Genomic DNA, 13,918 nt, shown 5'->3' with positions numbered 1-13,918 from the left:
AGTAAAGGCAAGGGGAAATTTTTAAGAAAAAGTGGTTAACGTGACAAAGTTTTCGATGAATTAACACAATTATAATATTTTTCAAACCAAATTCAAGTGTGAGTAGCATAATTCACATTTGACGCCAGAGCAATGAATATTTTTCTCTTTTTATTACAAAAAGAGCACATACAAAAGGATAATATACAAGCCATGAAACAGTTTCAAAATAAAAAGCAAAACAAAAACAAGTTTGGGTATAGCAATGCCACTTTTTGAAATCATCATTAGTAAGAATAAATAAAGTACAAAAAATTCCACCACGCGTGAATCTAACACGTATTCGCGGTATGCTCGTTCACGTCGCACACACTCGTCACCATTAATGCGCTATTGCTTTAATATTAATGATAAATAGTTCTATTTTCAGATAAAAGATCCTATATTGAAAAACATTGCGCAGTCACGGCTAGAACAGCAGATTTATACACATGAGGATGACGGCAGCCCTTTCACTGGCAATTTTCTTATGGGGAAGCTATTCCATATGTTGGCATTCGAGCAACATAATTAATACTTGCAATTTCAAGCCAGTGAATCAGTGCATTGAAACCTGAGAAAACATGCGGTTGTGCTTTGAAAACCTTCCGTACACTGTCAAAGGAAACTGGGAGGAGTTTTACAAGAAAAAAAATAAAATAAAAGTGCCTTTTGCTAAATTATACTTTCCACAAGATGTAAAGCTAAAAAAAAGTTGCCATAGGTGTATCATAACACCTGAGAATAAACAAAAAATGTCTACTCCAAAACAAAATGGCCATTCACTTTCAGGCATGGGTTATGATAAACATGTTCACCAATTGTGTAAATTGGTGATACTAGTGACGGGGGATCATTTTTACTAAACTTTGGGGGGCAGGAGGAAATGGAGTTCACCCAAGATGGCTGACTTCCCGTAAAATTTTGAAAATGGGTCCTTGAGACTTTTTTGTGTGTCCTTTTATGTCCACAAACTTTTGTGTTGATTTTTTTTTCAAAATCTCCAAGTCAAATCATTGGGGTTGGGTTCACCCAAGATGGCTGACTTTTTGTACAATTTTGAGCATGGTTCCTTGAGACATTTTCATGCGTCCTGTTATGATAAACTTGTCCACCAAAATTCGTGTGAATTGGTGAAAATGGTGTTGGGGGATTGCTTTTTTTTCAATATCTCCAAGGGCCAATGGGGTTGGGTCAACCAAGATAGCGGACTTCCTGGACAAATTTGAGAACGGGCACTTGAGACTTTTTGTGTCCTCATATGATAGATATGTCCACAAATCTTTTGCGTCTATTGGTGAAACTATTTTCATATTTTCAAAATCTCAAAAGGGCCACTGGGATTTGGTTCATCCAAGATGGCTGACTTCCTGTGTAATTTTGAGCATGGGTGGGCCATTGGAGTTGGTTCATCCAAGATGGCTGACTTCCTGTGTAATTTTGAGCATGTTGGTTCATCCAAGATTTCTGACTTCCTGGACAATTTTACACATATTTTTTTGAGATTTTAAATTTTCAGTGAGATTCTTTATGTTTTTGGGAGAAATAAAAAAAACATGGTGATTCTTTCCTATTACCAGTCCACGATGGCTTTTTCTCTTATATTGGCTCATCCGTGTAGTTGTGCAACCACTAAGGCTAATCAAGTGGAAATAACACTAAAAGCGAGGCAGTGTTTTACTTTTGAGAAGTGTTTAGGGCAGAAAAAAAAACATGAATCTAAATAGCAAAGAATTGCCAGTGAGAGGGTTCCCTTATCTTAATAGTGCAAAAAAAATAATAATAACCAGTCAACTCCATTGCAGTTTTTCCACTAAATATTATGTCACAGCATTGGCAAGTTTTGCATGGGATGGAATGTCAGCGAGATCCACAGCACCACTGGAGGATAGCGGGGGAGGCTTGAACAGAGCAGCAGCAGTGCTAATAATATTTGTCTTTTTTTGTAAATATTCCTTTAGTGTAATCCCGTACAGCTGCATGCAAAGCAACAATGCAAAAGATGAGGTAATCGTTTCTTTTCATAACAATTGTGTGTGTGTCGAAATAAATAATGATTTAAAAAAAAAAAATTAAATAGCCACCATAGCCACCGTATCTACAGTTAGTAATAAATTATGATTGTTAAATACTTAAGGCATCTCAATGGACAACACCCTGTGTAAACTATGAACACTTCGTCATCACAGGAGGAGGCAGTGTCGACACTGGCAGTGCACAAGGGAAAAAAAAAATACATGTAAAAAAAATATATCACAGTGCGTAAAGGGCGTCGTCACGTTTAAATGTGAATTCATCGTGTCGTTGCTTGTGCACTGTGAGAGGGAGGCTGCCTCCGTCATACGCCACATTCTACAGCAATACAGCATAGCAACCGGCATAGCAACCACAAGGGGAAAGGGGCGGGGCTTTCACACAAAAATCACTCATTCACGTAGGAGCCATTAAAAAGCCTGTGCTTGTTCTTTAGCTTTGAAGAAAAAATTAAAAACATACAAAGGACGCCATCTTTGTAGTTTTAAGCTGCCGGGACGACAAACACATGCATTTTTCGTTCTGAAGCTAACAGCTAACGAGGGAAGCGCTAAAGCTCCCCGCATATTACTACTACTAGTACTACTATACTCAACAGTGCATGATAGCGTCCGTGGGATTTTTTTTTTTTTTTTTTTTGGCTTTGTGTCGTAATAAGCATCCCGTAAGTCACGATTACCGGAAGCGTTGTGCTAATGTGCGCAACAGGGCAAAGCGCGCATGCGGAGTTTGTTTGGCAGCTCGCGTCGCAAACGAGGGTGGGGAAATTGAAACTTTCCATGGTGAGTGGAAATTTTGTATTGAAATTTAATATCTATATTTTGGATGTTTAATTATTGCTGGCCACTAGATGGCGGAACACTAGTCTGAGCATGTATAAATTTGAAAGAAGAACAAAACAGGAATTGTTTCAGCATTCATTTTTTTGTGAAAATGAATTTTTATCTGCTATAATCCTGCTATTTATGCCTGCTGAAATTTATGACTATATTTCTTTCATATTATACTTCTTTGGCTATAACTATAGATGTATAATGTTAATTTTTGTACAATATTTTTGTACAACACTAGTTTTTTATAGTCAGAAAAACAAAATATGGTTCCGATTTTCTATTATTGGAACTTCCAAACATCCTGGACAAGCACCAAATGGAAAGTATATTTGATCAAGAAATTATCCCCTTTACATGGAAAGTTTCCAACATTTTCTTTCGGCGCCCCTCACGAAAAACACACGACTTTAGTTTGAACTGTGGCGATTGGCTGACTCGGCGACCGGCAGCGTCGCCACGAGCGTATTGCAAAACGTCAAAGCTGCACGATAAGATTTGAAAGACGCCACAGGCGGCGTTTGTGGACGCCCGCCCGAAGGAGGGCGGGCATGCGTTTGCTGCTACTCTACGATCATAAAAGGTAAACACTGCGAAGAAGGAAGAAGAGAGTCAAGAGTCAGAAAGAATCTAGAAAGACAGCCAGCTCGCGATGGGACGTTAAAGTCATGGCTTTAAGGACATGCTACACAGCCCGAGGGCGCTTACACTACACTGACGGTTCTCAAACTGGGGTCCGCGGGCCCCTTGGGGTCCACCAGCTGAAGCATGGGCCATGATTTGAATTTTAAAATGATTTTTACTGCTGAAAAGGGCTAAATAAGTGGACTATCGAATTAAGGACCTGAAAATGTCTGGAACTAAGTAGAGCTGCACTGCACGTCTCTAGTTAAAACTTTTTTTCATCATTTCAGTTTTCCAGCCCTGTTACGAATTCGGGCAAAATTAGAACACCTATTTTGACTTACACATCTTTAAAATCTTACGAAAAAGTTATTCTCATAATATTGTGACTTTCTATCTCGCAAATAAAAACATGATTTTTATTGTAAACATTACAACTTGTTTTTTATTTAAAACAATACAACGTAATTCTCATAACTTCTCATAGCAATGAAAGTTATTTTACCTTTGAGGAAAAAAACAATTGTTATAACATTAGAACTTTTTTCACCTCCTCAAAAACGGGTAACTTTTTCAGTGCTATGACATTAAAGGGTACACATTGTAACTGTGTAAGGAAAAACAGTCCCTTTTGTAAAGAAACGACTGGACCCAAAGAGTTTGAGAACCCCTGCTTCACACAACAAGTCACCACGTAAAACCAGCAAGCTACAATGAAACCCTGTGTACACGACTTGTTAGTGTGTGCGGATGTGCTTGTGTTCTATAGAAAGAGAGAAAGGAGGGGAAGAGCGAGAGTGAAAGAGAGCGAAAGAATTCTCTTACACTTCTACTCCCTGGCTTGGCTCAGTAAAGCGAAAGTCCAACAGAAAAAAACAAACAAACAAAAAAAAAGATGTCACAGAAGTCAGGAGACATTTGGCAATAAAGCACCCTTGGGGGGGGCGGAGAGAAGAAAAAGATGGAAGAAAGCAGGAGTGCAATAGGAGTGAAAAAGCTCATCAGCTGTTGGGGTTCAGCTGCGTCTCGATGTCAACTCGACAGATTGGACACTTCCTGCTGGTCGCCAGCCATTGGTCCACGCAGCCTTGGTGGAAGAGGTGCATACAGGGTAACCTCCTGTGAGACACAGGGACGAGGGGCAAGGGGGGAGGGGGAGGATCATTTACTTGGGCTACTACAAGGGGGAGTTCAGATTTGCCCCGTCAGGCGTAAGGGCAAGTGTTCTGCCCAGTCATCAATCCTAGAGACAGCTGAGGATGCGCGCACATGTCGCAACCTGAGCCGGGTCACCCACAACCCCCCCCAAAATGTCAACTTGGACCGTTACAAGTTCACTCTACTCAATTTGCTGGGAACGCTTGTAAACCACACACACCCCAGAACAATTAAGTTTTTTTCTTTTCGTTTTTTTGGGGGGGGGTCAGGCCGTTCACATTGAGTGTGAAACAGCCCAAAAATGTCGCTAATGCACATTGAGGACATTGTGATGTCATAGACAGCGGGCGTGCTTAAAGTGTTTACGAAAGTATCTGGCAATGATAAAATGGCTGTCATGGCAGGGCTAGAATATTTTCAATCTGTTAAAAAAAAGAGTAAATTAAAAAGGGGAAGGGTGATGCTTTTCGTCTTGGGTTCTTTGTGTAGTGCCAGCAACGTCTCTCTCACTTGCACCTAGTGAACGGCTCTCCTGTCATAGAGTTGTCTTTGCCTCATTGTTGTTTAGTTTTTTCCCACTTGCTTGCGGCCTTTCAAGCGCAGAATTGTGACGTTTGCCGCTTACTTACGTTCGAGTCAGATGAATGTGACGTTTCTGACTTCACGAAACAAACTAGTAAATCTTAGTTCACTTGTTGTTGCAAAAACACTGAAGAAATGGATTGAACTTAAAACTTTTTTTTGCCTATCCAATTCATCTATTAATCAAAAATGTATTAAAATAATCATTTGTAGGAATAGATTAGACCGACTGGTCCATCTTCTGATTTCTGGTGATTATGTGTTTTTTTATTTTGTTTTGTTTTTTAATTGATGACTGGCTCCAAAATCCTGATGATAAAGCCTCGTAACAATGTATTTTTGCTGACCTGACGTCCTCGCTGTCCTCCAGCATGGACAGGCAGATGGTGCACTTCTCATCCACATCATTCTCATCCTCTTCCTCACCGAGCTTCAGCTGCAAGGGCTTTCTCTGTTTCAGGAGAAGAGAAATCAGGCCTTCCGAAAGGCAATTGACATTCTGCTTGCGCCGCGTTACCTTTTTGTATTTGTGCGGGAAGGTGAATCGCTCGATGGTGGTCTGCGCTGCGCCTCTGTTCACGCTGCCGAGCCGGTCTTCCAAATGAAGAAGGTCCTGGAAAAAACGCGCATTTAGAGTAATCGCAATAGGGTCTAAGACTCAATTTAAGTTTTATCATCAGCTGCTTGTATTTTTTTTTTTTTTTAATACATTTTTACCTCATATCGTGCCTGCACTGCAGCAGCATGCCTGGAGAGGTGCAGATTTTGTAGTGGCGGCAGGTGCAGCTGGGGGTACGGGTTGTTTCTGAATTCATGCACATGTACAACCTAGCAAAAACCAGACATCTGCTTTACATTTCTGCACTTAAGAGATGGCTAAATGTCAGGACGGATCCTTAAGGAAATGCGTTTAGGACCATGCAACAAAATAGATAAAAATTCATCCTCAAATGTAGAGGTGCAGCGGTTATTTGAAAATTAATTATCAAATTCATCAATAATATCATTAGATGCTGTGTGAATTTTAAATTGCCCAAAAGTAAATATTTTCTTCTGTTGATTGGCAAAGAGCTTTGATACAGCTCGCTAAATTAGCCTCTTTGTAGCTATCTTTAGATGTGGCTGCAGTCACAGCTGGGTGCTTCGCATTTATGCGGTAGGCTAAACTTGAGCTGTTTCTGTAGTAAACAAAGTCATTACAAAAATTGCTTATCATTCTACCTTTATCAAAGTTGATGTTGGGATGTTTTATGTTTTCTTTTAAAGTAATTCATCATTCAACGGACAGATAACTCTCACATACACTTTAATTTTCACATCTTTCTTTTGCTCCTGAATATGCCCTCCCACCTGTCTATCAGGTTATGCCAAACACAGTGTCCATTTTAGGGTATAAATGACCTTTGTTTTCTAAGCTCCAACAACTCAAGCACAAGAAGCCCAATCCATAAAAAAAAAATCCAAAAAAAGCATGAGGTACACACCACTTGTGCAGCGGATGTGTTTCTGGGGAAGTGGTGCATTCGAGGGGAGGCCAGGTAATGCTGGTAGTGCTGCTGGAGATGGTACTGGTGGTGAGGGAGACCAGCATCCACGCTGAGATCCCTGCCAGGCAAACAAACAGATGGCCCGCTAAGTCCAATCGGCGTGAGATACAGACGACAACGTTTTGCCGCTTTTAAAATACTGACTCACCAGTCGGTCCCTTCAGCCAGGTACCTTGGCTGCTGCGTCACGGGCTGCGGGGCATGAAGGGGCGGGGAGTACTCGTAAGCCGTGCGCAGCCGGTTTGGGTTGAGGGGAACTCGTTCCTGGGTCCTTCTGTGGGTGAGCGGTTTGTAAATAATAAAACGAAAGCAGACTCTTAACTGTGTCAGTCTAATTCTTGCAGATTAGGGAAAAAAAAACAAAACGTACACAGTGTGTAAAAGTGAAAAACAACAAAAAAATCCACCTGAATTGTGACAGAATCCGGCGGTGCTGCGCCTCCATAAGCTGCTGCGGGATGAGAGATTGCTGGTGTAAAGCCTGAGGTAGGAACGGAGGCCCCGACACATCCTGGAACTGCGGGGCGCCGGGCAGGGAGGCGAGAGGAGGATGGTGCGTGGGAGGGAGGTGGCCCGCCAGGCCCGTCTGAGCGGGCTGGCCGGCGTGTCCTAAAGGGACCTCGGCCGAGATGGGCGCCTGCGGGGCGCCCAGGGGAAAATGTCGGCAGGAGGTAGCATGGCTGTGTTGGTGCATGAAGTGTGCTCCTGTGTGGTCAAAAGAGATCCATTTTTTTTCCCAAACATATCATGAAGGAGGCAGGCTGAAATTACATAATCAGCTACCGACAAATGGCGAGCAAACACACAGACCCCCTGGGAAAATTATTGATTCCGGATGGAACCCGGATGAATATCTAAGCAGGAATATTCATTACTACTATAGGTTACTAAAATGTTCTAAATCAGCAGTTCTCAAATTAAAGTACATTAAGGTACTTCGGCTTCTGATTTCAAAATTGTCAATACAATATCATTTTAATAGAGGTATTTAGGGCGAAAAAAGCCTTTGGAATTTCCCTCAATGCAAATGTTTCTAACCTGACATTAAGGAATCATTAACGATCCGAGCAAAAGGGTTACAGATAAATATTTTTGAACTGCGAGTGAGATTTTAACAAGGATCCATCTTGTTGCAAGGCAACAGTGTACCATCAACTACTGTGCCATACTTTATTCACAGGGATTTCAATTAGGTTTGGGTAAAGCCCTCGACTAGTCTTGCGCGCGTCAATAAATTCGATAGCTTCCTGCGCCCCCTTTCCCGCGGAGGATAGATGAGATTGTGAAGTAGTCCCACTGAATTTTCTCTGTAATGAGTTGCGGCCAATAATCCATGAGTAGCAGAGTGTTGAGAGATTGCAGGGCGGGGAGAAGGGTTAGAATGGGTCAAATTACTGCTATGTTGCTCACTGATGTATGGTATTGGAATGGTTGTCATGGCAACATAAAAAAAAGCATTCATCTACAGGGTGCATGTGTATTTCTGGGGGATACTTAACCACTGTGCAAAACATTTTCTTTGCCATGTCGGCCATGATTTTTATTAATTGGGTAAAAATGTTTCTATATGTGAACTTTCATCAAAAAAGACTTTTTTTTCCAAAATCAAGAGCGGAAAATGCCATTTTTTTATGATCTGGTTCCTGGTTTGGTCATTAAAATGTCAGAAAAATCGGCAAAAATGCTGCTGATTGTTTTCCAAAGTAAAAGTACATGTTTACATATGTCGTATCCTGATGCGACAAAATGCTGTCAGTCTATTTTGATGGACTTGAAAAAAAAATCCTTACGGTCAAAAGGAGAAAATTCTGAGCATTTGAAAATTTTAGGTCTTTAAATTATTTTTGAATAAAAAGGTTTGATCAATTGAGTAACTGATTAGTTAATCATTGCACATCTACTCCCATGTGTGATCACTACTAGGTATGAATTCATCCATTACTATTCACTTGCTTGGGAGGCTTAGCCTGGGGAAACTGACGCCCATTTGTCGCCTTCCATCCAGTCGAAAAAGGGTTTTGTGTTCACCAGTTCCAGATTTCAGTACATTAACAAACCAATTATTATTGCATGAGCATGTGGAACGGAAATGTCATACTTTCTAATTGATTATAAAGGCAGAGCACAGCGGTCATACAATGGCTTTTAAATACCAAATTATTTGTCTCTGGGCATGAATATTTGACATATTGCAGTGGTGCCTGCAGTAAAAGCCTTGTTACACTTTAATGCCTACCTGGGATCTTATTGGTTCAGAGTGGACACCCCCTCCACCCTATGGCGTGTCCTCGCTTGACTGACTTCCCGTAAGCTCCACCCACACACGATTGCAGCAATCTGACATGAATAGCCCACCCCCCCAAAAGCCCCCCCCCCCCCCCCCCCGACACCTCCCTCTACTCCCTGCTGCTTCCATCACCGCAACTACACAAATCACACCTCCTCTTTCCTCAGTATAATCCCGTCTGCTGTCTGCTGCAGCACTATCCCATCATGCAATCTTCTCTCTGTCTGTGTGCACCTGTCATCACATAGGCGGAAATTATTGAATTATGACTGTACTAATGATTTTTGAAATACTCATATGTACAATATAAGCATGCCATTGGGTCTAGCATAGCTATGGTTTCATCTTTGGTAACAGAATGCCATTTCTCTTAACATGGTTCATTCCTGGTTCAAGGAAAAAAAATGACAGGGCTGTCCCATCTTTGATTGATTGGTGAAACTGTATCATCATGCGTCGTGTCAACATAACAACAAAAGACATTTCCTGCTGCTTTCTGGTTTACAGAGGATGAATTTGTCTCGCACCCGTGCTTTATTGAAACTATCTACGGTGATTTATTGAAGGTCGTTTCAGAGGCTGCAATTTGTGGAATGGTAAAAGGGCACTTTTGTCAAATAATCTCATTTAGAACAAGCGGAGGATGTGAGGCAGCAGGGCTATTTGGTGAATGCAATGGGAGGGTCTCATCAATTGAGAATTGGCTGTTTATGCATTTACTGCACAGCACCAGGCAAAAGTTTCGAAACACACAAATTCAGTGGTTTTTATATTATTTAAACATTTCCTGATTTGTGTAATGAAACGTTATTAAGTGACATGATGAAGAAAGAGGTCACATAAATACAGATTGCATTCAGTCTCGGCCTTGGCAATTAATCACCATTTCATTCGTCATTTTAAAAATCAAAGTTTTGAAAATGAGCTAAATTGTGAAATCGACATTTTGCAACAGTGGCGCAATTCCATATGGGTGGTTTACAAAACATGTTTAAAACAGGTACTAACTACTTAATTGTGGCATCTAAATAAAATAGACCACTTATTTAGCCATTTTTGTTTATTTTTGTTTATTTAGCCAATGTTTGTCGGGTTAGTTTCTTCCATTAAAATTGATCAAAGTTGTAATCACCTTAAACGACAGAAAAAAAAAAAATCGTATATTTGTATTATCGCCCGGCCCTAATTCACAGCAAAATGGGTAAACGTTGATAAATTGAGAAATGCTAGTAAATCAGATAAAAAAAGATCAATTGGCGTAAGAATGACCTATTCCAACATGAGCACAGCAGCGAGATGCATCGACTGTCGTGGACAGCTGAGAAATGGCAGCACATAAAGAGTGAGGGGAAATGTCTCAGTGACAGCACAGTGTGGAGGAAGGAGGAGGGTGAAGGTAAAAGGGCAGTGTGGGAAGGGGCGGGGCATGGAAAAATCAGCAAAAAGCACACTGAAGGTTAGGAAGAAAACTACAGTCTTTATTGGAAAATATTAGTATAAATATAAGTGCGGCTGAGATATAGATGTGGCCGAGATACTTAAGAACAAAAAAAAAAAAAAAAAATTCTCATTTGCTCCTGGATCAGCACAATAATACCATGCAAATAAAAGAGGCGGAAGGCAAGGCCCGACCATGCTTCTCTGGAGGGTTAACACGACAGAAGCAGCATCCAATGAGTAGATGTGTATGTTTCTTTACAGCACAATTCCGTACGGCGGGGACATTTCTACACAAAAAGAGTACATTGGAATCTGCTCTTCCATGTTGCAAAAAGAAAATGACCATGCATTATAGGAGATAGTCATACAACAACATGAGGAATAAAACAAAGAATTGAGGAAAATAAAAGGACATTTTGATTCTTTTTTCTTTTTTTTTTTTTTTTGGAGAGCTCTACAGCAGTGCAGAATACACATCCCTGTAAAATGGATAGCATTGTGACGCAGGCTGTGCATGGTTAAAACACTGGAGTGGCTTTGATGAGCAGGCCAACGTGCCAATTTGATGTGGGAAGGAAATGTAAACGTTGATCGACGCATGCCCACCACACACAATTTTGGGTTAACGATCCAACAGAGCGGCATCGGACAAATATGTCTTTGTAAGGATAATAAAGCTCAATTTTGATTGACATTGCCAAGCCTATAAAAGACATGTGTTTCAGTAGTAAAAAGTGAATATTTTGTATATTATTAACTTGATAAAATTATTTTTTTTTTATGAACAATTAATCCCCCTTTTCCCAGGATTATGCTATAGCCCTCACAAGGGAAATAGCTCATTCATCCCTTTTCATTTTTTGTATTTTTCCTTTCTTTTTCTAAGATCTCGGACAAAACAGCTGCATGTTGACAGGCCTCGCAGTTCTGTATTTCCCGGTTATTGTTTTTTTGTGTCTCTTGGACGGTTCAAGCCTGTTGAACTGAATATCATTGTTGGTCATGTGACATTCACAAGTGGAGCTGTGAATGTTTTTTTTGTTACCTGAGCCTTCAGAATGTTATTTTCAGTTGGCAGGAAGTGGCAAATATGTTTGTAAAATGTAATAAATATTTCAGTTATTAAATTATTTATAGACAAAATAATACCTTAGTACTCCTAAAAATTGTTATTATTATCCTCACGGGGTTCGCAGGCTTGCTGGCGCCTATCTCAGCTTAATTTGGGCAGTAGGTGGGTGACACCTTGAACTGGTTGCCAGACAATCGCATTTGAGTTTGCAAATATGCTTTTCTTTTAATCATCATCAGCGCAACAAAAAAAAAATTGTGATAAGTGCATCTTAAGGCTGATGTAGGGAAAAAAAATTAAATTAGATACACTTTCTGCGATCAACCAAAATCACCTTGGCAGAGGCAACTAATACCTCTCTGTTTCATTCAAAACTGAGCATTATTATCACTGTAAACAAATACACTTGTGCGTGTTCATTTTTAAAAAACTTTTTAAGGGGCGGGGCTCAGTGCACTTTTCAAGGATGACCAGCTCGATCAAGCCTTTTGATGGCTGTGATCGAATTATCAATTGGAGGAGGAAGGAAAAGACGGGCAAGTGATGTTACTGAGGGAATGGGAGTCCAAATGTATCCACTTTACAGGAATTTACAGCAGAATGTCATCTACCAACACATAAAATGGGAGAATCACAATGTCTACTTGCAGTAGAGATAGCATGGGTTATTCACTAAAGACACTTGTGTAAATCAAGACTCCATACAAGCTTGTGTTATACTTTAGTTACCACCAAGGCATATTAGGGCCACATTGAAAAGAACAAATAATTGCAAAAACAAGTTTAGTCGGGTATAATTTGGAGGGAAAATGCCATATTTAAAAATAATATTACAAAAAAAAAGGATTTGGGGGAAAAATTTCTATTTTGAAGATTGCTAGTGTTTTTTTTATTAAAAAAGTGATGAGTGAACGTATTTACAAAAATAGACAACTTTATTATCATAATATTAAGACTAAACAAAAGGAGATATGATTATTCCACTCGCTAATCTCTTATATTTATTGGTTGTATTTACTTAATATGCATATTGTTTTTGTCCCTCAATGCCATAATGATGGACAAATGAAGCTTCATAAAGCACTTGTGATATTCTTTGAATCCTCTTGATGGCACTCTTGGGTCAAAAGGGCAGGGAAAATGTAATATATCTACACTGCACTGGTAGTTATTTTTAAACCAAGAGCACAATCTCGAGCAGTAAAAAACAAAAAAGAAAAAAAAAAACACTGCTTCATTTTCCTGTCACTTGCATTATTCTACCATAGCTTCATAAAATTTGGACTTTTTCTTCCCTCACGTTTCCTCTTCAAATTCAGAGTGCTTATGTGACCCAAATACTCCTTGGTAAAAAAAAAAAAATTAAAATAAAACACAACAGAGGGCATGAGTGATATTTTTTGTTTTAGTGTTTTTGCCAATGTTGCCTTCAGATGAAAAAGAGAAAATGAGGAAGAGGGAGCAAGTCGAATAGGAGCAACAAGATGAAGGATAAGAAAAATATTTTTCCCCCCACAAGAACAGCTTGATGCAGAGAGAAAAACAGGCAGAGGCTATAGACGGGCAGACAGCAGCAGATGATCGTTAGCTACACAATGGAGAGGAGAGGGGACACAAAGGTCTGAGAAATGCGGAATGTGGAGCCAGCCTCGATACTATGGAACAGGGAAAAAAAGAAAACACAAATAAAAGCACAATGAAATCATCGGTGCCACACTTGTGTGCATGTAGTTGCAGTACTAGTACAGAAAAGATTCGATGACGAAGGCCTCCTCTTTTATGACGTTTCACTTGCGAATTCTAATGCTCCGCTTTTAAATCTTATTTGTACCTCGCTTTAATGAATTAAATGACGCAAGTTAATAGCCGTGGGTGAGCCGTTGCACATACGTCACACAAAATAGTCACGTCGTAACGGTAAAAGCGGTGACGTTGACGTAGAAACGCAAACACTGAGAAACGGGGGTTGACATTCTTTTAAATTCTAACAAACACTCGAACGAGTAAGTTTGCCGTGTAAGTGTGTGAAAATGACGTGATGCTAATTAGCATCGCGGCTAATGTTAGCGATGCTCGTTCGCTAGCAGGTGTCGGCTCCGTTTGTCAGTTAAGCGCCGAAAACGGGCCTCCTCCCCCTTAAATATTTTAACGAGACCGGTGCTGGAAAAGTAATAAAGGCACTCATACCTCTATTTCTTACCGAACCGAAGACAGGGAGAACCAGATATCCGACATGGACCAACACCATCCTGCGTCCTCCTGCTTTGTCGAGCCGAGGCAGACAGATGGTCCATGGAAGTGATCCCTTCCACTCGCCCCCCTTTGA

The 13,918-nt window shown here is 40.3% G+C and overlaps 1 protein-coding gene across 2 annotated transcripts; it reads right to left on the bottom strand.

Moving 5' to 3' along the window:
• Positions 1–137: 137 nt before the first annotated feature.
• Positions 138–13,918, bottom strand: ark2ca (arkadia (RNF111) C-terminal like ring finger ubiquitin ligase 2Ca). 2 transcript variants are annotated; one of them, XM_088435291.1, is made up of 8 exons: positions 13,780–13,918; positions 7,201–7,498; positions 6,942–7,067; positions 6,731–6,851; positions 5,964–6,074; positions 5,764–5,859; positions 5,594–5,697; positions 138–4,625 (listed from the first exon to the last, which is right to left on the bottom strand). In XM_088435291.1, the coding sequence occupies exons 1-8, from the start codon at positions 13,838–13,840 to the stop codon at positions 4,508–4,510; spliced, it is 1,035 nt and encodes a 344-aa protein (XP_088291417.1). In that variant the 5' UTR covers positions 13,841–13,918; the 3' UTR covers positions 138–4,507. The 2 variants fall into 2 exon arrangements, with proteins under 2 accessions (XP_088291417.1, XP_088291416.1); XM_088435290.1 differs by having other exon boundaries at positions 13,793–13,902.

This window comes from Hippichthys cyanospilos, chromosome 15 (assembly GCF_059441005.1).
Source record: "Hippichthys cyanospilos isolate Australia breed blue-spotted pipefish chromosome 15, RoL_Hcya_1.0, whole genome shotgun sequence".
NCBI classification, from domain to species: domain Eukaryota; kingdom Metazoa; phylum Chordata; class Actinopteri; order Syngnathiformes; family Syngnathidae; genus Hippichthys; species Hippichthys cyanospilos.
Note: the sequence above shows the minus strand (reverse complement) of the source record. Positions and strands in the feature narration are given on the sequence as shown.

Coding starts and splice junctions, on each gene's coding strand:
- ark2ca (XM_088435290.1), bottom strand. CDS start 13,886: ATGGACCATCTGTCTGCCTCGGCTCGACAAAGCAGGAGGACGCAGGAT. Junction 6,075..6,730: donor ACACATCCGCTGCACAAGTG/GTGTGTACCTCA, acceptor GGTTTTTGCTAG/GTTGTACATGTGCATGAATT. Junction 5,860..5,963: donor CAGTGCAGGCACGATATGAG/GTAAAAATGTAT, acceptor CGTTTTTTCCAG/GACCTTCTTCATTTGGAAGA.